This window comes from Polypterus senegalus, chromosome 12, assembly GCF_016835505.1.
Source record: "Polypterus senegalus isolate Bchr_013 chromosome 12, ASM1683550v1, whole genome shotgun sequence".
Lineage (NCBI taxonomy): Eukaryota > Metazoa > Chordata > Cladistia > Polypteriformes > Polypteridae > Polypterus > Polypterus senegalus.
In genome coordinates this window covers 61,541,088-61,568,717 of record NC_053165.1, presented here as the reverse complement: position 1 = coordinate 61,568,717, position 27,630 = coordinate 61,541,088, and the positions used below count along the sequence as shown (strand labels likewise).

Here is a 27,630-nt window from a genome sequence, read left to right as displayed (position 1 = left end):
TGATGTTTTTTTTTGTCTCTGCAACTTAGTTACTTTACCCATTTAGATATTTTTTTTTTATTTCTCACTACAATTTTTAGTATTCCTTGGGGCTTGCTGTTTTATTTTTCCTCTTTTTAAAACAGACTGCTATTTTTATTCTATTTGTGTACGCCCAGGGTCTCTAACTCAGTTGTGGAGCTCATCAGTCACTGCAGTTTTTAATTTCAACCTAGTTGCTAATGATATCCAAATATGCTGCTAAAGGAACATTTCACTTGATACACTAGCTCACCTTGGCTCTTTGTGTCCAAACTCATAAATTAAAGCTTCTATTTATTTATGAATTTCACAAAAACTGTAACTGCAGTCATAGCTCTTAATGCAAAGGGCTTTATTCAGCTAATAACTTTTCATTTTTATTGCTTACTTTTTCTTACCAATAAAATAACAATACATTAGAAACTATCAAGGTACAATAGTTAATGGAGAGGCTAATGTAATCTCATTTACACTTGTGTATATTCTGCAAAAAGCCTCTGTTTGAATGCATTATTTAAAAGAAGACTGAGTAAGTTCTGGGTTCTATACTCCATGGCTTTGTATGCATTTAGGGAAAGATGATACAGCACAGATTACTGTATTCATTATTAGATTGTACATGGTAGATCTGGTCAAACTAGACAGACTAGTATTTTGCTCAGCTCTGGCCTCAGGGCACCAGAATCTGGAGTCTTTTCGCTCCCGTCTCCATAATTTACCGCTGCACGTATATTCAGTGTTGAATAATTTGGTGCATATGGATATGCATATAGTGATCCAGTTTTATTAAACTGATTGTGGATACAGCAGTGCATATGAGGAAGGATGGATGTAAATATGAACGAATAGTTGGGTTGTAAAAGTGATGAAAATTGTGGATGAAGGTGTGAAGGGTAAATAGTGTTTTATATTATGCAAATCATTAGGAGAGGCATTTCATAGATAGGAATAGGCAAGAGCAAGAATGGTTAACAAAAATATGGTTTAGGTACACTTGTTTGAAATTCTGTGGCCTAAGAGGAAGCATATATTTGCCCAGCATGCTAGAAAAGAGGCTGCTCCAGATGTAACAGGGATTCCTGCCTAATAATACTATGTACAGTGAGAAAGGGACAAAGGATGGGTAGAGAGAAAGTGGCAGTAGAATTGGTTAAATATAATCACAGTACCTATACTTAAAGTTCCCTCATTGCATATATCATGAAGGTGTCCGGAAGAGTGTTTAGAGCAATGGTTCACATGTAGGAGAAAGACTCTATGATGTTAAGAGTGAGTGGTACAGAGGGTAAGAATGAAAAGTGCATCTCTGGCACTTAGTAATAGGGTGAAAAAAAACAATGACCAATAGTTAGGCCAGAAATTAATTCCTAAGTCAAGAGAAATTTCTAGAAATTTGTTTTGTTTGCTTATTTCTACTTTTTCTTTCTTTCTGTTTAACCTCCTTTATATTTTAAATTGTTAAAATGATCATACCTTTTTATATACTTTTGGCATTAATATTTAATATATATCCAGGTGTGAATTATTATCACCATGCTCTTTCCGGTTAAAATAAATATTCTTGAGGGCTTTTCTTTTTTTTTGCAAATTATCTGGGGCATTACACTGCTGTACAAATCAGAAGTATCAATTTTGCAATATGAAAAGTATGTAATATAAAATTTAAAATTTGTATGAGCCATCCATAATCTTAGAAAACTGTTTTCCTTAGCAACTGCCTAAATGCATTCATTAGGACAGATCAGGGGATTTTCACTTCATTCTCCTATCTTCTTTAACTTACCGTGCCTTCAGAAGGATGGTAGTAGGCTACCAGAGTGAAGATTATCATAGCTACCAGGTATGATACTACACTCAGGTAGAAGCTGACAGCACCAAACTTCCTCCACTTATCTCGAAGAAGCTCATTGATGGGCTCCACAGCCATCATCTCATGACGATTCTGTATTTGGAAATAAAATAGTAATAACAATAAAACAAGTGACACTAGCTGTTAAAGTTTTTAAAAAGCCAAGCAGACGTAGATTTGAAGTGGACCACTGTGCCACAGCTAAATGTTTAATTTCAAACATTTCTATTTCTTCTATTCTGAAAGTAAGCAGAGCCATAAAACTCTTGGAAATTTTGTAACACAGCAGTAATTAACTTCAAGGAGTAAAACCATGCATTATTTGGTGTATTAAACATAGCTGTCCTGCAGGTATCTTTGATGCATCAGAAGAACAGTATAAATCATCTAGAAAGATTAATTTAAAAGGTGAACACAGAGTATTTCATTTGTCTCCCACCCAGCCCCTCAAAGACCTATCTTTCCTACAATACATGCCTCAATGCGACTGTTGTATACCAGGATCTCCAATACTGAGACATCCTCTCCACAAGTATCCAGTGATGAGAGGTCATAAAGCGAAGAGTAGACTGGACCATATGCCCAGTCCTTGAACTTCCTAGACAGATGCCTAGCATTCTCATCTTTTATCTCTCTGCGAATTATGTGCTGGAACACCTGCAAAAAATATTTTTTTATTAGAAGGCAAGAGGAAATATAGCTTATACTGCAAATTACAAGATGAGAGGCACTATGTTGTGCTTCAAGAATCTTAGCCTCAAACCTTAAATTGGCTCTTGTACAGCATCATGCAAGTTTTGAGTTCTTAGACATATACTTATAAACTATAACAAGTGTTAGGGAGTTACTCAAACCCATAAAAAAATAACTAATAGCAGTGAACATTTCCATTAATGTCACCACATTTTGCTGATGTTCAGCATGTTCTACCCTAACTGCTGAGATTCTGGGTCACCTGCAAACTTTAGATCAGTGTCTCTGTATTTGGTGTTTTTTATATATGCTTTCAATAAACCTACCCCCTTAGTCTACTATATTCAGTTTTAAACTTAATAACATATGTGACATAACTGTTTTTTTTTATATTTTTGAAAACCTTATTCAGTTTTATTTGACAATCTAGAATAACTTAACTGCTACTGGTACTCTAATAAGAATTTACCTTCATACTGTTTCCTTGCCTAAATACATACCCCAATCTTTCCCAGCTTAGCAGCCATCATAAGGGGGGACATGGCATCATTGTTGAGTATGCTCTCTAGACTGCAGTCAGGATACATTTTTGCACTCTTAATCAGCAGTAGATCATACATCTTTGTAAGAAATCTAGTATTTTCACGTGTGTTGTCTGCAATATGCACAAGTGCATGGAGCACAGTGTTGCCTCTGGAGTCTTGTCGTCGCAAGTCTGCTTTCTTGTGCGAGTTCTCAGTGAGGTAGTGCACTATATCAGGCTGGTTAGTGCAGGCAGCCAATGAGAGTGGCAACTCTCCTGAAATGAGAACAGCACTGCCTTGATTAAGGGAAAAAAAAAAATAAACAAGCACAGTACATAACATTTTCAAACCTGCTTATTCTAATTCAGGATAACAGGGAGTTGAAGTGTATCCTGACAGCACTGTATGTAATAAGAACCAACCATAGATTGGGTCCACATTCTTATAAACTACACAATGATAATTTTAAATAACCTGTTGACATAATATTTATGTCTTTGTGAGGGAAGAACATAAAGAACAACTCATGTGTGAAAATTCCACACTGACAACCATTGAGGAAGGTTGTCAAACCCAAATTATACATATACACATGCAATTTAAGTCACACATAATATCTTTCAGGTGACAACAATATAAGGGTAATGAATAGTAGTACATATTTCACTGGCCCATAATCACAAAGTGAGTTAGTTGAAGAGGCTATCTATCTTCAGTACTCTGGAGAGGCTAGAATTTGAAATAGGACTTGTTCTACCTTTATAAACAAACCCATTTTTAAAGTCTAACGTTGTCAGACTCACTGTGCTTCCACTGATGCAAACCGTCTTATATTGATAGAATATCAAAGAAAAGGGCAACAATTATCTCCATTTTTCAACTCATGATCATATATATTTCTAAAATAATGCTCCGCAGTGAGTTTGTCATATATAAACAAGACTATTATGCCCCAGATCAAGACAAAGCACTTTAAATATTGATGTGGCTGAGAAATAACATTCACTTGGATCAAAGTGTGTTTGTAGTGAAGATTAACTGGTAATTTTGAAGCCAAAGGTACTCTAATAGTCTCTCCACTTATCGTATCCAGAAGTAACATATGTGACAAGCAAAGCATTGCTATGATTTCTGATGTAATTAAAGAGTATCGATGGGCATGTCTGTAGCTTCCCCTTTTGGGGAGGTACTAAAACCTGCATAAAAAAATGTTGCCAGGCAAATCTCCTCATTCATTAATGTGCGAAATACTGTAAGCCACCACACTGATTAACATAATACATTTGGAAATCTGAACCTTAAAATGTTTTATGTTTTTCATTAAAAATGTGGAATGATTGTCACCCAGAAGAATGCCATGTAATAGGTACAGAAATGTAAAGCATATGAGATATTTCACTTTAGGCACCTATTAAGAAGCATTAGGATTTCTGAATGGTAAGTTTTACAAGGTTGCATAAGGGCGATTTCCTGAGATGCTTTACTATTTTAGGAGAGGTGAGACATTAACTAATGTGTTTATCCACAGAGCACAGAGATGCAGGAATACAATGCTCTTGAGGGAGCTTGGTTGCCTGTCTTGGGACCTCCAAACAGTCATTCTTGGCAACAATCTCCAACACACTGCCTTACACCAAATTAACTAATAACTATCATTCATTTAAAACTGTATGTAGGCAGATATCTTTTCCAGTGGGTATCTAAAGCTCAGGATAGAAATGCCTGAGTAGAAATAAACTTCCGAAAAGATGAAAATCAGAATGATCAGTATCACTAAATCACCATTTGTCTCCTTGACGTATGCTTTATTTCAAATATTGAATAGTGACTTTACTCTATACTAAAAGTCACATTCAAGACACTTTATCTTTTTGTGTACTATGTTATGTGTACTTATAAGTTACATAATGAAAATCAAAATTACTAAATGCAAAATGCACTTTGAAAATTTAACACGACAAAACAGCAATTTCATTCTGGAAACTCACAAGCCTGTTCTTTCATTCAAAGAGTTTCAGGACATCATGCAATGTCTTTCCAGAAGTCTGACTGTCTACCATTAAATAAGGACCTCATTCATGTTAAACGCTACTTTCTCAGTGAATTTATCTAGTCTGAGACCAACACATTTTTTCCATTTTCATAATTTATTAATCACACAGACCACCTTGACAAAAATGGCAGTTTTAAAAAAGTAAAATTCCAGTCTCCTCAGAACCTAAGTAACCACGTCAGGATTTTAAATGACATTTTGTAACAGGGCATGTCTGCGCTTATGTACATATTCAATTAAGTTTTATTGTGTACTAGTTTAAAGTCCTGGAAATATTAATGAAGGCATATGCAGGATTATGGCACATTAACATGTATATGCATATATAAACTGGTGTGTTTTTATATTTGCATTACCTAATGAATGTCATAATGTCTGCAATGTATGTCAACTGTGCAAACAAAGTTCTTTACAAAACCAAATGTCAGTTCTATTTCACATAGCATCGAACGTCTGATTAAAATCTAGTATCAAAACTGATTTTTCTATGCCTACACAAATGTGAATTCTAAACAGCTAATGCAGCAAGCCAAAGTCTTGTATTCTCTTGCTTAAGTGTTAATATGTAACAAGCTTGTAAATAAGTATTTAGGTCAACGTCTAGTTTGTGAAATTTTTTTTTTACTGAACTGGAAACAAATGATCCTTGAGCAATTACATATCTTAAGTCCTCTCGTACTCAATGGAATTTTTAGCAAGAAAATAGCAAGCTGACTCTGATGCCGTACTAAAGTTCCAAAACAGAAAACTAAAAAGCTTATAGAAATCAAAAAACTCCAAAAAGCCACTAAACTAATTAAGAACAACTTCTATAGTGTTATATGTTTGTCTGTCTTGTATCACATCTTTTTCTGTCTATATATTTAAACAATTATCATAATTGTATAATTGCAAAGTTCGTAAATTATATTATTTTGTTACTAAAATTAGCTTTATTTTACTGATGGCTAGTAATGCCTACCACCAGATAATCAAGAAAATACAAAGTGAAAATATTACTGAATGATCTCAGTATTTACTAACGTTGCCAAAAACAAAAATGATAATTAATTATCATTAATTATCTTCCCTGCACTTCCAGTATAGTCAATGCTTCTACACCACAACACTGGCAGAGCCAGACACTCCCCAGGTGGCACCATGAAGAGGCCAAATGCAAGGATGATGATGATACTGATACGATAAAAAATGCTGTTTTCTCATTGACTCCAAATACAGTACAAACTATACATCTCATTTAGATACCTAAAACCTGTACAGTAAATGAGATATTCTATAGGGAACTCAACTACAAAGCTGCCTGTAAAGCAATCAAGCACAACTTTTATCCTCCAACTAATAAAACAGGCCTCTCAATATACATCACACACACAAATAGTGCTAAACAGAGTAAGGCTATAGAAATGGATGCAACTAAAGCAAAACCAGAAGTTGAAATATTTTATGAAATATGTAATACTGTTAACAAATTGTGCTTTTAAAGTATACTAAATACAACTCATAATATTTCATTTGTGTGCTTTATTTTAGGATTATTTAGATTAGCCCTTAACCTGTGTACCCAAAGCTCATTTGCAAAAGCTGACATAGTCTAATCGTAATGTTCTGTAACTGAAACAGCAGGCAGGTACAAATGACAGTATTAGATCATTAATATTCATAAGCGTTTTGACATCGGGACTCAATAAAATTTTGGGGTGTATGCAAAATAGGCATAGATGAGAATTCTGGGAAGGCAAGTATAAACTTTTATACAATTAGAATGCATATGTTTAAGTTTACGGTCAACTAATTGGCTTGATATACTTGTAAAAATACTGTATGTGAAACTTAATGAACAATCAGCCAGACCATGGGAACTTATCAGTTGTCTGATATGTTTGACAGAAACAACATCTTACATAATACAGGGATTACATCTTGCCTAAAGCAGCGGCCTGAATTGCCTCGAAAGCTTGTATATTGTAATTTTTTTAGTTAGCCAACAAAAGGGGTCATTTTGCTTGACTTCTCACTAAAAGAAACTACTGCCTGAAAGAAGACAACTCAGTCAGATTTTACCATCTACAGACAATCCCTTTGCTCCCAAGCATCATAATCTGGTTTAAGACAACAAAGAATGCAACAATTAAAGCTACAGCCACCTGATATGAAGCTTGCTGTGTGACTTTGATTTGAATTGTTCAGGCTGTATATTTTCATATCAAACATTTATACTTTTCTTCTTGCAATTAAATATAAGTAATGACTGAAATACAGTTTGAGTAATGGTTTGCTGAAGTGGTCCTGTTGTTTACTGACTGATGACTGTTAATGAAACAAACTGAATTCATTAAGGTTATGTTCTTTCAGGGGTATTGATTAGCCTTTGCATTCTGCTAGACTGTGCAGCACCTACAAAGCAACTACAAAGTAAGCCATCGGGATAGGATAAACCTGGCAGGAATTGTTGCATACAGTAACTCTTCCAGGGGAAGAAGACAGATTGACATGTCCACAAATGGCAGGGATGACTCATGAATGAATTGACTTGTAGCTTCTGGCAAGGTATTGGAGTTAAGGTTGCTACCCTTAGCCAGTGTTGAGGTATTCTTGCTTTGTATTTGATGATATCTGTGCTGAGTGAATGTTAAATAGTTAAGTATTGCAGGAGATACATGTGAATAAAGACTAACATTTTAGGCATTTCTAGCATTAACCTGTCCACCAATATAAAAGAACCTTACAGGTTAATGTCAGCCAGTCAGTCAGTCATTTTCTAACCCACTTAGTTGGAACAGGGTCACGGGGTCTGCTGGAGCCTATCCCAGCTAGCAAAAGGTACAAGGCAGGGACAAACCCTGGACAGGATGCCAGTCCATCACAGGGCGAACACACATGTACACACGTGGGCCAGTTTAGGACTGCCAATTCACCTAATTTGCATGTCTTAGACTGTGGGAGGAAACTGGTACTTTTGTAAACACTTTCTCACAACCAAACAAAGAACCACAATCTATCCCTGAGAATGGTGCATTACAAGATTATGGTACATTTTTGAGAAGTTACAAGGAAACTCTTAGAAAAGTACAGCCAACTCCAAAGAAAACATTATATTATGAGCCAATACAGATTCCTTTCTGAACACACTTTTTTGGTTTGGAGGATTGCAGGAACAAAGCAATCAAACCTTTTTATTTGCTGTATACAGAAGAAAATGAACAAAAACCTTGAATGACTCACCAAAGTAGAAGTAGCCACCTTCATCTCTGGGCTGAAAGAATCTGCCTCGTGCCTGGCCATGTACATCTGCACCCTTCTCCACAAGAAGTTCCACATACTGTTTGCAGCGCCTCTCTATTGCAATATGAAGAGCTGTTTGACCTTACAAAAAGGGAAAAGGGCTATATTGAAGCCTTAACTCTAGAAAAAGGTGTTGCCACCTTAATTTCCATGCCATGACCAGCTACAAATTTTAAAATGGATCACAGCATCTGAATAATAGAAAGTATTACTAGTAGTACCAGGGAACTCCATAAAAAACTCATTCACATACATTGTATAATTCTTATATACCAGCTGTAACTGCTACGTAGAAAATGGCCTTCTTAGCAGTTGCTCAGTCTTGGGTACAGAGGATTTGTATTTTTACCTGCAGCATGCTGTATTTCACACATCCCACTGTTTCCTTGTGACCACAACCAAATTATCACAGTGGGTACCTTAGTGGCATCAGTTCTAATATGACAATCCAGTGTACTTGCCTGTGCACAATGGGATTACAGAATGTTTCTAGAACAACATACTTATCATTATGCTGTTTATTTCATATACACTGTAAAGCAAGATATTGCCTGATTTAGTTTACTAAAATAAATAAATAAATAAAAATAACTGGACAACCAAGAAGTATTTTGTAGCATTCTCTAACAGCTATATATGCTACTTAACAGGCTTCTAAGAATTAGAATTAAAAACAGAAAACAACTTGAGATTAATCCTGCAGGCTGGTATTTCCAAGAAGTAGAAAATAATTTGTAGTAATTTACTTAATACTGCTGTTTATATAGTCTTAGTTGTAAGTCATAATGTATGAGGGGAAATTCTTCCATTCATCATTAATTCCACTTAATCCAATTTAGGGATACCGACACAAATCTGGAACCAATCTTGGACAGGTTACTCTATCACAATCTACACACGTGCACTTTCACACATGGGACGAATCTAGACAGGTCAGTTATCCTCTTACTGTATATTCATATATGAGATATGGGAGAAACAATGGACTACTTACACAAAAACCCTACAAATCTATGGTGAAAATGAGCAAACTTTGCACAACCAGTGCCCAGGCTGAGCTTCAGACAAAAGATTTGTGGCATTTGAGTCAGAAAAGCTAATTAGTACATTACCAAGTCACCCTATATTGACTTAATAAAAGTAGACAATCAAAACACTCCTCAGTGGTGGAAATGTGTATTGCTTTTCCCTTTGTTATAAAAAATTGATCAAGCCACAATCATAAACCATAGTATAGCTTATTTATGAATCTATTCGCAATACCAATCATGAGCAGTAATTATACCATGATGTTTTTTCAACTTATACATTAAATTGCTGAAGATTATCCTAATGGTAATACTGCATACTACTACGATATTTATTATTAGAAACATTTACATTTTTAGAATACTATTCCAATAACAAGGTTAACACAAACTTTAAACATTTAACATATCTATCAACAGAAATGGGCGGCACAGTGGCGCAGTGGTAGCACTACTGCCTCGCAGTTAGAAGACCTGGGTTTGCTTCCCGGGTCCTCCCTGTGTGGAGTTTGCATGTTCTCCCCGTGTCTGCGTGGGTTTCCTCCGGGCGCTCCGGTTTCCTCCCACAGTCCAAAGACATGCAGGTTAGGTGGACTGGCGATTCTAAATTGACCCTAGTGTGTGCTTGGTGTGTGGGTGTGTTTGTGTGTATCCTGCGGTGGGCTGGCACCCTGCCCGGGATTGGTTCCTGCCTTGTGCCCTGTGTTGGCTGGGATTGGCTCCAGCAGACCCCCGTGACCCTGTGTTCGGATTCAGCGGGATGGAAAATGGATGGATGGATGGATTAACAGAAATTACAAGATGAAAGTATGGATACACAAACACCTTTAAGGTCTAAAGAAATGCTATAAACCACACACAAAGAAGGTATTTTAAAGAAAATGAACAACCTAGCTTTAACTTAGACAGGAGTCTACATTAACAAACAAATGGTAACCCAATAATTTCACAAAATAATAACAACCCTTATTAGAAATTCCGCACACCTAAATATCAATAACAAACAATAATAGATACAACAACAATGGCAATGATTGTTATATGTCATAACCAACTATTTGTGGAATTTCACAACAAACTTTCAATGCCCTTTTAACTTGTGAGGTAATACGCAGATTATACATTTACCTATGACTCTATGTGAGCTAATATTAAAGCAACCTGTTATTATGCAAATCTCCATGCACATAAACATCACTGCCCCAAGTGTGGATGAGCACACCTACGTGAAGGTGACATTACAGTAACAACATACAAGCAGTCATGTGTGCAAAATGTACTGTAGCGGACAGAATACATGTATTACCCTGAAGATAAGCAGGTATGGATAGGTAACTGAAACTGACAGAGAAATGTCACACAAGTACACTGAGCTTTGCATTCCATGAACCCCTGGAATATCCGTGTTACATTTTACAAGCTCAGGAAGGTTTAAGAAGGCAAAGCCTCGCTGAAGATTAGGGGGAAATCAGGGAAAGGGACACGGCATGCGACTGTGGAAGATGATCAGGACATTGGAGGAGTGACCAGGACTTACAGCCATACTGTAGCTAGTTTCAGTAGCTGTTACTGTACAAGGTGCTTCCCATGGCCATAACAGGGAAAGTGAATTTTTTTGAAAGATCGACTGTGGATTATTTATTGTTAACAAAACATGCCTGTTATCAGGCTCAAGATTCTTTTGGTGTGTGTCTCGGTCTTTCCACCTTGGTGTTCATTACTGTATTATTCTTGATATTGTTGTGTTGAAGTGGCAACAATTACATGAATCTTAGCGCCATATCCTGCTTTATTTTGTTTCATGTCTATTCTCCTTCTACTTTCAATATTATTATTATCATTATCATTATTATCTTTGTGGTGAAGCCTTAGCATTAGTATCAGAAAACTACAATCCATCATCATGAGTGGCAATTTAGGGCAATGTGTGCTGTAATTCATTCACAGATATTATTTCCAACTCTTAATTGGGACTGGGACTAGGTAGAAAAAATGATCATCTAAGTATGACTTTTAATGCAATTCCTATGAGTAACTCTTATATGCTTGATAAATACAGACTCTAATCTCTGAACCTTCCTGTATTTAACTCCTATCCCAAGTCCTCAAAACGTGTAACATTTTGTCTTAGCGCCTGTTATGTCAAAACAGTAAATTAAGTACATAATACATTTCTTACATGTCAGAAAAGGAATCAGCAAAAAACACAAAAACCCACACAAAGAAATATTTCTGTATGCTACCCATAGAGCCCTCTTTACACTAAACTCTTTCTTCCATTGTGAAACAGGAGTTGATGTAAAGTGAAACAGTTAGTTGGTGAAACTTACCATAGGTAAATGCTGAATTAGAAGTGGATTAAATTTACTATATAAGGCGATTGACAGTTCAATTGTAAAAGTCTAGCTAATGCCGACTCCCTTTATGGTCATATGTCTTCCTTTTTCCTCCCTACTGTTAATGACTTACAAAAATCATTACTCTGGATGAAAGTCACAGGATTTCCCAGAAAGCACAAGACTGTTGTTTTGTAAACAAACCCTGGGAAATGACTGATCCCTCCTCTTCCACAACAAAACATAAAATACTGCTTCCCACCCCTGAAACTAAACAGAAGCTGAACAAAGCTCATGTATATTATATATCTCACCTCGATAGTAAACATCCCTGAATGGTGTGTTGATAAACTCCCGTAGGTTGCCAGTCTTCTCAGCAATGTCCACCAGCAAAGGGATAGTGTCATTATGGCCACTATAGAGGTTCATTAGGGCTTTTGGGAGGCATGTCTTTCCTGTTGAAATCTCTTTTGAGACAACAGATAAAAATGTTAATAGAGCCAAAATGAAATATATAAAACATCACTAAGCTAAAAGGCAAAAACCACACAAGCTATGTTTATTTTCTGCTCATAATTCCTAACATACAGTACTAACTGCTTATGAATGTGCAATATGCATCCCCATTTTAATTTAAAAAAATTTGCAATGAATGTATAAAAAAAATACAACTTGACTAATAATAGAAAAAAATGAATTTCCACTACTAAAAACATGAAGCAATGTTTCAAACAAACAGATCATCTCAGTGTCATCAAGTCTTAATACATTTTCTTTTTTGGTCATGCACACAAACATTATTGATTACTATTTACCAAATGAACACTTGTAAACTCACTGCTGAACAAGTACAGATAGATGTAAATTTAGACATCCAATTCTGTCTAATCTTAAAGTAGGAAGAAGATGCAGTCCTTCTGATATTCCTAGCACAACATCTCATTGCCCACGTACACTTAACTGCTACTTCTCACAGATGGTCATCATATAATTCATAGCTCTGCCATTTGAGAGGACCTTCTGACATTCCTCACATTTTTTCCAGTAAACATGAAACGCTAGTAGTTCTGCCAACACAAGCTCCCTTTGCTCTTTGTCTCACCTCTGAACTCCTCATCCGTTAGCCGCTTCTTGTGTGCTTGCAAATATGAAAGCAAGCCGTCCAAGTCATCTACATTTCCTCGTGATACTGCATCAAACAACAGGGAACGGTTGAAGACCTTGAGAACAGGAGGTGGATTGGGTGCTGGATCTGCTGTAGTTGTCTTCAGTTTGCTTATGAGACAAAGGATGAATGTAAATAGCAGGCTGAGACCTTCAAAAAAAGTATTCCATCATTTAATAAACTGTAGGTCTCTCTACTTTTGTTTACATACAGGTAGTACAAGTTAAACAAATAACCTTTATTTTAAGATCCCTAGTAAGTTAAGTGATATGATGTGACTATAAAAGCAAGTTGGTTGCAGATTAAGAAATTGCAGCCTTTTGGTTTGAAAGTTCAATTCCATACCACCATGTCACACAGAATATCTAATTCCTCTAGAATTGCCAGATCAAAATCATCACACGTCACACCGAAGAAGTTAAGCTTTTAAATTACTGACTTGATAAAAGATACACTTTCAGGAATTTTGGAAATTGGCACCTAGTAAGGATTCAGATAAAGAAAGAAACTGCTTTACAAGTTTCTGCTGCAGAGGTAGGTAATAATAAAAACTGAAACTACAAAACCAGCCAAGAAGCAGTATAATATTTAGAATTAAAGTAGGAATTGTACTTTGCAAATTGTTTTTTGCTGGTTTTTCTGTTGTTTATTGGTTTGGGGCCATTTGCATATTATTTTGAATATAAATGTGTGTCCTAAAACTAAACTAAAATGATCCAGGTTATTATTACATTTAAAACCAATTTATATCAAATTGCAAACCCTGCTCTTCAGGAAAAGGGTCGCCACCTCATGAAGTATACAGATGTACAAGTGACATTAATATATATATATATATATATATATATATATATATATATATATATATATATATATAAACTTTTATTATAGTTTCAAATTTCATGCATTTTTGCAAATGAAATACGATACTAAAAATCTGTATTATGTATTATGCTTAGGAACTGACTCGCATTGCCACCTGAGATATTTCAGGAGTTAAAGACAAAGATATATTATGGGAGTGGGAGGGAGGAGTAGGATTCAAATAATAAACTAACAGTTGTATGAAGTCAGGCACAGAAAGAGGTTTAGAGGCCCTAATGATTAGTCAATGAATATGTGGAAAGTAGAAACAGAAACAATATTCTCATTGCCTCATACTTGCAAGTTTAATAGACGAAAAGAGCATGGGGAGATAAACTGCATCTTGAAAGAACATACTATTTTCCCACCTTTTCAAAGTGTCAGCTTACAAATGCTAGCACCATTCAATGACGTCTGTTACCAGGATAAAAGGCATTATTGCTGCTAGGAGACTGCCCGATTAGCAATGAAAGAGCATATTACTTTAAAAATAATTGCTTCAGGGAAAGGTAATACATAAATAGAAAATAAATAACTAGCAAAAATGTACTGTACCTATATTTACACATCTGAAACAGAAATGTGGAACTCTTGCAAATATGCAAATGGCACATTTTATTTATTACTTTTAATATAAAAGCCTGAACCTCTAAATACATGCTTAGAAATTTTAAGGTTAAAAGCTAAAGCTAGATTGTACATTATTAGAGCCAATAATAAAGGCAACATGAAATGCAACTAATAATACAGAACAAAGAAACCTAAATAGAGTACCTAATTATCAAACAAACAACATTCAGTCCTAAGTTCAAAAACACATTATGTTAAGAGTAACAAAATACATTGCAGAAATGCACACATATAATAAACAAATACACAAGGTGCAAATGTGGTCCTAATACCTGAAATTTTGTACAGTTATATGACCTTTTTGTCATTGATGTAAGCTATGATATTTTAAATGACTCAATGCTCAGGATGTTCCAAAGTTCCAATGTGTGCAGCCCAAGTGCTGAACTTCATTCTCCTCTTTTAGTTTTTATCTTCTGTTAAGGTATGCCCTTAATACATGTGGTATCATGCTATCTTCTCCACTTCCCTACACTCCTCTTTTTCATTTCTCTTGTTCCCTAATTCCCTATCTGAAACTCCATCTGCACTCTTTATGCTGCTTTGTGTAAAGCTGGTTATAGGCCTTTGCCACTATTAGAAATGCACAGGTACCAATACCAATTACTTAATGAATACTGTATGCTGATGCTGGGTAATGAACAAGTTAGTTTTACTGGGATGAATGATGCTACAAAAACATGAGAACAATACAATTTTATTTATTAGCACATAGTGAATAAAATACATAGTCTGTGTCAAATAAAGAATAAATGTATTTTTGATGATATTTAAAACTAATAATAATGTGTAATGTTTTGTAAATGTGTTTCATATTTTTCAAACAATAGATACAAAGTCTTTTAACAAATTGGAATTTCATTAAAAAACAGTTTAATCGTAATTCAAGGTTCTTTTTTAAAAATATAATAATTCAACTCTATTACAAATCAGTCTCTTTCCTTTCTTATCTGCAACTCTTGAAGCTGCACTAAAAAGCTCACTAACCGGCTAACAGGCTAAATAAAAGGTCAAGCTCTGTTATAAGATGCACTCTGGAACCTGTGGAGACCATAGAGAAGGAGAGAATTAAAACAAAACTGATGGCTATTATCAACAATGCTGCACATCCTCTCTCTGACACACTAACACTGAGTACTTTCAGCCAACGAATTATTCAGCAGACATGTCAGTATTGGGAATCTTTCATACCAACAGCAATACATCTGCACAACGCCTCTCAGTGACTGTGACAGCAAAGTCATAACTTTTCTTTTCTCTTTTTAATTTTCTTGCTTTATAGTCATTCTGGTGTGTATTCAGACCAAAGTGTGAGTGTTTACTTATTTATTAAATTACTTACTCATTTATCTATTTATTTATTTAAAGAGCATCTGTAAAAAATTAATCTTCCCCCTGGGGACAAATAAAGTTTTATCTACTTATTTAATGCTGTAAAAGAATTGTATGTGTGGTTCAAACATCTGCTTTGACATTCTCACAGAAATCACTGGTTTAGAGAGCACATTACCATTCCAGCATTTGAAATATTGCAAATGAAATTTGCTCTGAATACCCTTCTACATTCTTCATATTTGGAACTTTTAGATGAGATTTTTTAACTTCAAAAGCAGGTATTCTTCTAAGAACTATTTTAAAATGAATATTAAAGGTAAGCATCTCAAAAGTAGCATGCACAAAAATGTTGTTCTGCAAGTAAAACTGAACATGTACTCACTCATGAGGAATCTTCTTCCTTCTGCGTTTTTGTTCATTGGGCTGATGGTAGGTACCATAGTCAAAAAGCGAGTCCATGGGAGCCTTTTTGGGTGCTGGAACTACAGGGGACTCATAAATATTGTATTCCAGAAGGTCCATAGGATTGGAGATTCCCTTCTTGAAGGCTCCTTGGAATTTCATGCGTAAATTTGACTTGTTGTCAACATGCCGAGGTAGCTCTGGGGTATGAACATTCTCTTCTCCTTCAAATAAATTGGCCAGGGAAGACAATGGAAAGGAGGAGTCATTTTCTGGAGGGATATCAACTGATTCTGCAGAACTCAGGGTTTTGGATGGATCTTCTGGTTCAGCCATTGCAATATGATAATAACGCAAAATTGTGATGGCTAATCTGGAAGAATTAAGAATTAAAAAGTGAGAGTTCACACAAGTATAAAGTAAGCAGTACATGCACACAACAGAATTGAGATCCAGCAATACTTGGCGCTTTCAAAACTCAATGCATGGCACTTTACTCTCTTGCACACATGTGCATTTTGAAACTGTAACATTTTAGATGCTATGCTCAGCATTACCAATATTGTGTGATATTACTTAATGTCATTAAAATTTTCTAATTGTGCTATAATGCTCATTTTGTAATATCTGATGTCACACAACACATAAAGCAGTTATGGAAGTGCCCCAAAGGCACAAAATAAGAAAAAACAAGCACAACTATCATTAACTTGTAGACAATCAGCCACAAGCTCTTAGGGATCCTTTTACAACACTACAAAAGGATACCTATATAGTGCAAACACAAATATAAAAGTCATTATGAACATAGTGTTCTAAACTTCATGATAAAAATGACATACAGTACATATAACTTGACAGTAATGGACATCTTGAAAGCATACATATTTAGCAATTCCCAACAGATCCTCTTTTTTACAAAATAAGCAAATACAGTAAGACTTAGAGCATAGATCTACAGTGCAATGACACTACGTAAAAATTACTGAATAACTCTTGTTATATATTGTGAAGAACACTACAATATATAATTGAATTGTCTAGATTCCTGCTTACAGTTTTTAAATGTTGAACATCAAATGAGTTCCTTCACTTGGACCACCTCTTTTACCTACAAGGAAACACTGACGACAGTTTTACTCTCACAAGTCTGACACCACCCCCTACCTAGAGATGCTGAAAAAATACACAAAAAAAAATGCTAATACCCTCTAGCCAGTGAATCATATAGAATCGTTGAAAAAAAACAAAAAAAAAACAAAAAAAACAGCACATGCCCAGTATGCAAAAATATCAGAATGTGTGAGAACTTCTCTGTGAGAAGGCTCTCATAGAATGTCTGTACTGTAACAAATTAATTAATGGGCCACAACAGTAGCTTTACACAGCATTCGTGTATTTAAAAATTTAACAAGCATATACGGATACGAAAACATCAGCTTTACACAGATAAAGCTAGACCACTGGGATAGTGATTTTGAGTTAATGGTTATATAACCAGATTAGTAAAGCATTAGCAGACACAATGTTTCATGTGATATCCTGAATGCACACAATCATTAAACCAGTACATTCCCATGTCTACACAGCTGCAGTAAGCTTCTTGGCAAAGCGGTCAGCTGTAAGTCTTAGTGATACATTCTGTGTCTGTAGTAACACCAGTATCATCAGTCAGTCTTCATCTAAGCAATGGAACACTATTGTAATATACCTCTCAGTTGTTAGCATAGTCCAAAAGTAAGCAAGCTATAGATATCTAGAGTTTTAAATTCTTACATCCTCTCAGTAACTTTACCTCTATATATAATTTATCTAGACAACTGATTAGCTGCCAAAAGCCACTGCCATCAACCAAATGAACTGGCAACATGTCTTTTCCTATCATTGTACCCATAATCACAGCCTGCGTTATTTCCTTCTGACCATCTCAGCAACACTATTTTCTTCCTTAGTGCTGTAGTATGACATCACAAAGGACATGCTTGCCTCGTTTATGGCAAAGCATATTAGATTTGTTGCTTCTGTATTTCAACCCAGTATTATACTCTCTGCCACTGACTCTGTCATCCTTTTGATTGAAATACTTCCAATCCAACCTAAGCTTACTATGCGAATTTTTTGCTAAAAGTATCTGTTCTGCTTTGTATTTACAAAGCCCTCAAATATAGCTTAAATACTGCCCTTGTGTGTCAATGTGTCAAAGTAAGTATGTGTCAGGTGCTGTAACACAACCAGGCAATTCAGTTTCATCATGCACATTTAAATTGATAAAATTGTTCAGTTTAAAAAGGTACCCTTATTATATACAGAAGCTGTAACAGGAATTCCATTTAAAAAAAAAATCTTTGTCATCACAAGTGTTCCAAAAAGAAAAAATTGGAAACATATGATTTAATTAAAAAAATATATATATATATTTTGATTTGTGGATGATAAGAAGTCTGAACAATTAACGGTGTTATCCCTGTAAACCCAAATAGACTAGATTGAATCCATAGGTTGCATTACGTCCATAATATGTGGCTTTTTGACAGCAAGTGCCAGTAATAGATTCAAGTAGCTTAATGTCCTTTAGTTTTGGATCAGTCAAGGTGATTATCATTAACACAGACAATGGAATAAAGAAATAAAACTCTAAGAGCCAAAATTTGAGAGGCTAACAATGCAAGTGGATCAAAAGGAGGAACAATCAAGTCAGCCAGTCAACAACAATAAAACATTTATGTAAATAGCCCATTTTAATGAACAAACACAGTCCAAAATAGTTTACCAGACTATCCATTGATAAATCAGTCTTTCAAACTATCAATATTCCAGCGGTGAAAGTTAATCTGCAATGACAACAAAGCAAATGTGGTGCTGGACACCTGTAAGACCAGGACAATCAGCCCATCAATACAACTGCTAGAGAACATGCATAGACCAGAAGGCACGGGTTAATTGTAAACCACTGACACAGGCAATGAAATAAAACACAACACATCTACATCTTAAATGTCCTTTGCTAGTGTAGAGAAATTCTAGTGTTTCTCTCTTCTTAAAAAAACATACTGTGCTCATTTTTGTGTGATGCTTTGCTCTGTCATAAATCTGTTTCTCTAATAACCTAGTATGCTGCCACTAGTTTTTTATACTGTTATCCCAAACCCCAACCAGCTAAATTACACAGACCAGTGTGGCAGCGCTCCGAGTTCTGTGGTCAGAAAGGACAAGTGACACTGTATATTCTAGGCTTAGTACAGATGTTTGCCACACCCAGCATTGCCCTTTCATTTACAGACCAATGTGTGCAAGTCAAATATATGTGCAGTGAAGCCTGCCTGGTAGTTTTGAAATATTAAAGACGAAAGGGAAAAAAACGATTACGCCTATACACAACCTTGCCAGGAATTACTGCTCTGTAAATCCACAACAAGGTGAAGAAGTTTGCCTTTGGCGTTTGGGTGTGACACTGGACGAAAAGTAATGCAAGGTTTCAATTGAAAAGTCGTAATTCGGTTAAAATTGGGCACCGATGGCCACCTAATGTGGGTGGGGGCACAGCCTATGCAAAGGACTCGGTCTCGTCGCTTCCACTTAACATAATGAGGCCATTCAGAGGCTGGGCGTATGTTTCCTGAAGGCAGCTGAACTTCTACTAACAGACCTGAGCTAAGCTACCATCAAGGCGTCCGACTGAGCCAGAAACAACACAAGTGCTAGCATCCCCAAATTAGGGGGCTTAGAAATGTAATCCTGTAAATGAAACAAGTCTCCCTCTGTCGAAAAACACAAATATACCTTGTTTGTCCCTCTGTTCTTTATACATGTAGAGGCATATCCAAAAGAAAATCAAACAGGCATCTGCTTTGCCTTGTGAACTTGTTTGAACCAAAGTTGTAAAAAGTTTGAGAAATCGTATGTAAAACAAAGCATTTCGATATCGATCGCGATATCACACATTAATTTAAATGGCGAGTTACCTATCGGGACTGAAGAATACAGTGGTATGACGAAGAAAGAGGAGTGGACCCCGGTGGCGTCCCCTGCTGTAGTGCTCAGGTGGGCGCGCATCCCAGGATCGCGCCGGATGACGTCACGGAGCGTTCAAGGCTGTGGATTTACTGCAACTCGACTGCACCAGGTTCCTCTTCCAACTACGCTACTTCAAGGGTTCCCCGCACTTAACCCGGCAGTTTCCACACTGCCTTCGGTAGGTGAGCATGTTCTTAATCCACTGGCACCCGTTAAGAAGAAGTGAAAGTAGTACGACTTACCTGAGCACAAGCGGAGGCACGGCGGGCTTGAAGGGAAGACTCGTCAAAGGGTTGACCCCGCTCTCTTCGAAACTCCTAAATGTAACCCTGTGACTGTGGAGTGGCGCCGCTTCCTCTCTCCCTCCCTCTGGCGCTCAACTTTCTCATCCTCTTAACTCTTTAGTCGCTAGCCATAACTAGTCTTTTTTCCTGTTTGCTACTAATTTAATTTGTTAACGTTGGAAGTAGGCTATAAGAAAGGTTGAAAGAATTCGTTTACTATGGCAAGCCGAACTGACGTTTTGAACGGTTTCAAAATGTTTTTAAATAAATCTGGAAATGTATTTAAAACATCTTAAAATTACATATGGCTACTGTATCTATTTCAAGATTCTTAAATACATTTTAAGAGATCTCATGGATTTGAAGGTGTCTTGAAATGGCCTGATGCTCATTTTGCGATATCTGAAATGAAATTCATTCAAGGTATCCCAAAATGACTTTCTGCAAAATTACCAATGTTTTTAGTTCGACCTCCTGTCTATGTTAAGAGTATCTTAAAATGCATTTTAAATATCTCAGAATGGTCTGAAAGTCATTTTAAAATATCTGGAAATGTAATGAAGATATCCTTAACTAAATTTTACTCATCCTTTATATTAAATCGTGTTTCAGATATCAAAATACACCTACATTTTAAGATATCTCAAACTCATTTCTTGATATCTAAATTTCACAGATCTGAAAAACGTATTGCAAGATATTTCAGAGTAGTTTCCTGTCCATGTCCAGATATCTGACATGCATGTTGAGAAATTCCTTTAAAAAATCTTAAAACAGAAAGGAAGTCCCATTGAAAGAAAATGGAAATGTTACATTATGTGATTTTTTTTTTTTAAACTCAAAGTAATTGCAGATATCATAAAATGCATGCAAGGTCAATTTGAGATCTCCCAAAATGTAATGTAACAGAACATACAGAAATGAGTTTCAGGTGAATTGCATTTTAAGGTATCTGCACTTCATTTTGAGATTATTATTATTATTAGTTATTATTTGTCTGACACCTTTAACTTATGACATATGACATAAAAAAAGGAAATGTAACCAACTGTGTTTTTCTAATTGGAGCAAAGGCAGATGAAGTAACTTGCACAGCGTCACATGGCCATATAGTGTCAGTAAAGGGATAGGAACCCACAACCTCAGGTTCTTAAGTCCAAAGCCTTAACCACTACAGTCTAAATGTTAATTCAGGGTTTCTGTAGGTTACGTTAAAAACATACCTAGTCTGACAGATAACATTCAAATCCCTTATATAATAACAAACTAATGGCAAAATAAGGAATTCTTTGAAAAAATATTCCATTCATTTTCTAACCTGCTAATCCATTATAGGCAAATAAAGATCTTGATAGAACAGAGGGCAATAATACAAAAATATGTGAATGTCTGACTTGCATTTGATGTTGCTGAGCTGAATTAAGCAGATTTGAGTATGTCATATGTAAATCATTTATATGATACACATTTGACAAAGAACATGTATCAGTGTATTTGAAAACTCACACATTTCATATTGTTATTCATATAATTAAAATAATTTCAATACTGTAGTCTAATAATAGAATGTGCTCTGGATAACAGTTTTTGTCATGTAATGGGATTGCACTTTGTCAGACCGCTACCATAAGACCTGTCCAACTTGGGTGTCCCACCTGAAGGCTAAGCTTTTCTTGATGTAGCTCTTAGGGTCACTGAGGCACGCAAACCCCCCGACTATGATAAGGTGGCAATCCCTCAGGAGGAAAACTGAAAAATAAAACAACAAAAAATAAAATAAAATATTCCTCATCAAATTATAACAACTAAAACCATGACATTTATCTTAACTGGATGGCCTACAGTATATCAGATATATTCGAATCCAACAATAACACTTCTCACTATTGCCAATATTAACAAAACTAAAAAGGGTAGGCCAAGTTATTAAAAAAAATCAATTCACCAAGTCTGGAAAAATGAAACTAAAAAATAGAATAAAAAATAAAATAAAGAATAAAATAAAATATCCATCCAGTTCTTTAAAACCAACAACATAAAATGTATCTTAATTGGATGGCCTAATTTTCAAATAAATTTGCAAAATAAAGTAAGAATAAAATAAGACCTCTCAATATACCCAATATTTACAAAACTAAAAAGGGTTGGCATAGTAATTAAAAAAAAAAAAAACAATTCACCACATATTTTCCAACAATTCTCAAACTAATTTGTAGAACACAACAGATTTAGAACAGAACATTTGAACTTTTTTCTTCTTTTTTTGTCTTGTTTTAAGCTTGTTTGTTTTGTAAGCAACTGAACAACTCCACTCTCCTTTCTCCTCAATCCACTCTACAACAACAGTCTCCTGTCTTCCAAATTCATCCATATCCAAGTTATTTGTTATGGACTTCTCAGGGGCCAAGATCACCAAATTCCTCATACTTTTATGTAACATGGTGCGACAATAGGGGGTTAGGACCCGTGACAAAGTGGAGAAGGAACTCTCACACGATGCTGAAGACACACCAATGACCAGGGCTGTTACACACAATTTATGCAACTCAGGAAAGGCTTCTTTGTACTCCTGCAGGAGTTTACACACAGTGGACAGGGCTGTTTCCTTTGAACATTTTTTGAGCAGCATCTGGTTTGCCACAAGAACTTAATTTTCCAGACTTACAACATCTGCTACAGTGCCAGCCATCACAGCCAGAGGGTGCAACAGGGTGGGATCTAGAAATGCACTAGATTTAGATGCAAGGCTAGATTTGGCTCTTACCAGGTCAATGTTCTTGTGTGAAAATCTAGTTTCCATTTCTGAAATGACCCTGTCAAGGATGTTGAGCAGGGATCTTTTCAGAGACTGATGGGGGGAAATGGTAGGGTCATCAGAGTCTGTATGGCCCAACATTGAGAGCACAACACTTTGAACCAGGTGTTTGGTCATTGTTCTCCTTCTCTTTGTTGGATGTGACTCATCTTCAGCAGGAGATGACACTCCCCAACAGTCATCCTCATGGATATTTTTTAAGGAGTCCAGGGCTACACTAACAACCTCAGAAGCACTGCACAGATCAACTGACTGAGACTGTAGAATAGCATTTGCTGGTTTTAAGACACCAAGCACCCACACTAGGAACTTTCCAATCTCAAAGAAGTGATGCCTCTTAATTTGGCATAGCAGGCCTGATGCCTCGGTGCACAGGTCAACTGCAGCATCATCATCCTCTGTCATCTCAGATAGGATACTAAGGATTTGTTTTTGATTGTCCACAGTGCACCTTGTCACCTCATAGTGGCTTGTCCATCTGATCTCAAGCAGCCTTTTTAGACAAAGTGCATCATGTTTATTGAGCACATAGTGGTGGTGAAAAAAGTTGTAGAGTGAACTAGATAGGATAAAAATCTTTTTGCACACGGCTCACTCTGCATGGCATGTACAAGCACTAAGTGCAGTTGGCGGTTGTAGCAGTGGATGTATGGGACATATCTGTCAAGCCTCTTTTGGAGCAGAGCTTGTACCCCACCTCTAACCCCACTCATCACAGAAGCCCCTGGCTAAGTATATACTGTCAGCACTGTAGCCAGCATCACAAAGGTGTAACAGGATCTCAGAGGTGATGTACTCTGCATCAAGTTGTTGCAAGTCAAGCAACCCAATAAGATGCTCCTCTGGCATTGAATTTCTGGCAAACCGTATTATCACAGACAAATTTTCCACATTGCACCTATCCTTGATCCCATCACTTTTGAGGCAAAACCCTGCAGAATCAGCACTTTCATATTTTTTCCTGACCTCTCCAAGCACCATAATTTCATTTTGGATATCCTTAGATGTGTATTTTGCATTTTTTGGGATACCCTTAGCAATGCTTGCTAGCTTCTCATCCTTCTCTAAGGTATATTCCATCAGTTTTAGAAAAATACCTGAAGCAATGTCATCCTCATTACCCACTGCATCATGTCTCAAGGTTTTTGCAGTCCCATGAAGCACCAACTCACTTACACAGATAAACCTTATAGCACTCTGGGCGGCACGGTGGCGCAGTGGTAGCACTTCTGCCTCACAGTTAGGAGACCCAGGTTCACTTCCCAGGTCCTCCCTGCGTGGAGTTTGCATGTTCTCCCCGTGTCTGCGTGGGTTTCCTCTTGGTGCTCCGGTTTCCTCCCACAGTCCAAATACATGCAGGTTAGGTGGATTGGTGGTTCTAAATTGGCCCTAGTGTGTGCTTGGTGCGTGGGTGTGTTTGTGTGTGTCCTGCAGTGGGTTGGATTGGTTCCTGCCTTGTGCCCTGTGTTGGCTGGGATTGGCTCCAGCAGTCCCCCGTGACCCTGTGTTCGGATTCAGCGGGTTGGAAAATGGATGGATGGAACCTTATAGCACTACCGATACTCTTGACATAGTAATGTTTTTTTAACAACTAGCATTTAATCCACAGTCCCCCCCGTGGCCTATCTGCTTTTATGTTCAGTCCAGATGGTTGAAGCATGCACATGGTTGTGGCTGGACACATGCCTCTGTAGCCCCTTGTATCGATCAAGTGCTGCTTTCCAGTTGTTAAAACCAGTTAAGGTAAAAACTACATCCCTCTCATTAACAGTGCTGCCATATTTCCGGCAGGTGAAACAGAAGCATGCATCCCGCACAACAGAGTACTCCAGCCATGGTCGTGTACGGTACCAGGCAGGATTGAATGACTTTAATGTTGTACCACCAAATACACATTTGGGAAAGCTACCCAGTATTGGCTGGGATGGTGTATTGCCATTTAAGTCACTGGGTAGCTGAGCGGGTTGTTTTGGGGCAGCAATTGTTGGCAGAGGTACAGGAGAAGCAGTGCCTGTTGGTGCCACAGGAGTAGACATGCCAGCTGCTGTCTCTGATGTACCAGCAGCAGCTTCATTGCTACTGCTATTGGTACAGGCAGGAGCAGCGCCACACTTTTTAAAAGCTTGGTAAAAAGGATGCATCTCACAGCATTAACTTTCCTTTTGTGAGCTGCTGGAAGCTGGGGTGGAAAGTGAATAAGCTTTACTAAAATCGCTGTGATTACATCAGTATATGAAACGAGAAAACTGTTGAGTGCAGAGTTGAAAGCTGGAGCGGGGCTTTGTGTCGTGGTCTGACAGACAGACACAGGTCCTCCAGTTGGCTATATGCAGTAGACAGGCTCACAGTGGTGCTTGTGGGATCGAGAAAGAAACACTTCTCTACCAGACTGAAACTGTGAGAAGAGCAATGGACTAGACCCCCATTGACTGTACAAATATAGATGTATTTTTTAGTTGTTAATTATCTCACGAGTCGCTATGATTTTGACGAAAGAGATTTGCTGCTTTCTCAAAGCCTCCTGCTGTTGCGCAGCCCTGCCTACTGAGAAACCTGACACCGGGTCATTTGCATACTGACAGTGATTGGGTGTTTAGCTGGGGGGCAGGTGAGTGGGGGATCACTGCGGTGCTGTGTGAGCTGCGCACAAACAGATCATGGAGGTAAAGAGCGAACAAGAGGTGAAACCTATCATCTCATTTGTGCCTTTTCCAGTGGATTTTTCAGCTACTGTAGTAAATCTTGTCCATATTCAGTTTGTGGGTAATCTATTATTTTCTTTCTCAACTTCTAAAAGTTTGATTTAAGGGGGCATTGCCCCCTCTTGCCCCAGCGTAGAGCCGGCCCCAGAAGGAACTATATTACCAATTTAGGCCAGTAAACCCAGAAATTTCCTTAGAGACTTGGCTATTTAAGTGTGGTGATTTTAGGGTTGTATGTAGTATTTCTGGAGTATATCCCTATAGTGAACTTCTTTGTCTATAAAGAAATTATTGGTAATTCATGAGAATTAAGTATTAATGAGATTTGAGAGAAACGGACACCGAAGAGAGGAATACTAGGAGTGAGAGGAAAAAGAGAAATAAAAAGAGATTTGACTATACCTGAGAGTTGGTTAAGTGAATGAATTATACTGTTCAGAAAAAGGTGTAAGTGCAGGTCAAAGAAACAATACTGTTTTGGATTGTGTTCTATTTATTTTTCCTTTTCTTACTGATTTTTACTTTTTTGAGTTTTGTTGCTCTCAAAATCTTGATATTACCTGGCATCAGATGTTGTAAATCAGTACGGTCCTGTCCACCTATTATAATTCACTGATTCTGGTAATCTTGTCACACCTTAAACCAGCGCTTCTCAATTATTTTCTGTCATGCCCCCCCTAGGAAGAAGAAAACATCTCGCCCCCCGCGCGACTATAAATAGTATCATTTGTCTATAAAATTGTTATAAGTACACCTCTGCATAACACTGTATCCTTATTAACGTATAAGAGAATAAAAAAAGAAAGAAATATGGACCAATTTACAACAAAGAATAGCTTTATTAAATGTAACAGAAAAGATTTAAAGTGCATTCTAAATTCAAAAAAAATTTAAAAGAAAAATAAAAAAGCATGTTCCCCGAGGTCAAACGCGCCCCCCTTGACGGAGCCCCACTATTTGTGAAGCACTGCCTTAAACTAACCTATGCTGTTCAGGCAACAGAGCATTCAGTTCTTTTGTATACCATCTCTTGAATTAACTTCCAAAAAACATCAGATCTTCTGATTCAATTTATTCTTTTTTTTTCTTTGTTCAACCCCTCTGTGCAGGTGTTTATGATAGGACTCAACATTGCAAACTTTGCTTATTGTCTTCTAGCACTTACTGTATGCTATAGTTTTCTTTCGCGAAAATGGAATTTTATGATTAATGTATTTGTTTTATTTGGTGTTTAATGCTTTAATACTGGCTTCTATCCAGCACTATTGTATACATAGAGATTTTCTGCTGCTTGAATTCTCATTGAGCCTTTTTAAATATTTGTAAAGAACGTTGAGTAGAGGATAGGAATTTTGTGAGTGAAATAGATTATTTGCTTAAAACGGTAATTGTTAATCCATAGTTATTGACTAACCAAATGAACAACCTAATCAGTGACCCAATCCAACCAACCTAATAAATGTTTACAGCAGTTTTTTTTATTTCTAACTTTAGCTAAGCACTAGTCACACTGAAACAAAATTTATTCACATTTATTCACAAAATTGCTCATATTTGACACAAAGTTCCTTTTTGGAATTTATTGAAAAGTGGCTGCTAGTTAAGAAAAATGGAAGAAAGATTAGGATTTCAA

The 27,630-nt window shown here is 36.7% G+C and overlaps 2 protein-coding genes across 5 annotated transcripts in view; one reads left to right on the top strand and one right to left on the bottom strand.

The window, feature by feature from the left end:
• The window catches only part of trpv4 (transient receptor potential cation channel, subfamily V, member 4), a 33,133-nt gene extending 12,585 nt beyond the window's left edge, over positions 1–20,548 (bottom strand). For 3 of the 4 annotated variants that reach the window (XR_005635853.1, XR_005635854.1, XM_039771785.1), the window contains exons 1-8: positions 20,439–20,548; positions 16,163–16,555; positions 12,889–13,061; positions 12,101–12,253; positions 8,363–8,503; positions 3,064–3,362; positions 2,348–2,527; positions 1,805–1,963 (exon numbers count right to left, since the gene is read on the bottom strand). Coding sequence is in view for 2 of the 4 variants with exons in the window: in XM_039771785.1 (XP_039627719.1) it covers positions 1,805–1,963; positions 2,348–2,527; positions 3,064–3,362; positions 8,363–8,503; positions 12,101–12,253; positions 12,889–13,061; positions 16,163–16,518 (1,461 nt within the window). In the remaining 2 variants the exon portion in view is untranslated. Of the gene's footprint in view, positions 1–1,804; positions 1,964–2,347; positions 2,528–3,063; positions 3,363–8,362; positions 8,504–12,100; positions 12,254–12,888; positions 13,062–16,162; positions 16,556–20,144; positions 20,224–20,438 lie in introns of those variants that run through there. The other variant, XM_039771786.1, reaches the window with a different exon arrangement.
• The window catches only part of LOC120540752 (trichoplein, keratin filament binding), a 46,586-nt gene continuing 39,229 nt past the window's right edge, over positions 20,274–27,630 (top strand). Inside the window, exon 1 of the mRNA XM_039771792.1 lies at positions 20,274–20,374. The gene's annotated coding sequence lies outside the window, so the exon portion shown is untranslated. The remainder of the gene's footprint in view (positions 20,375–27,630) is intronic.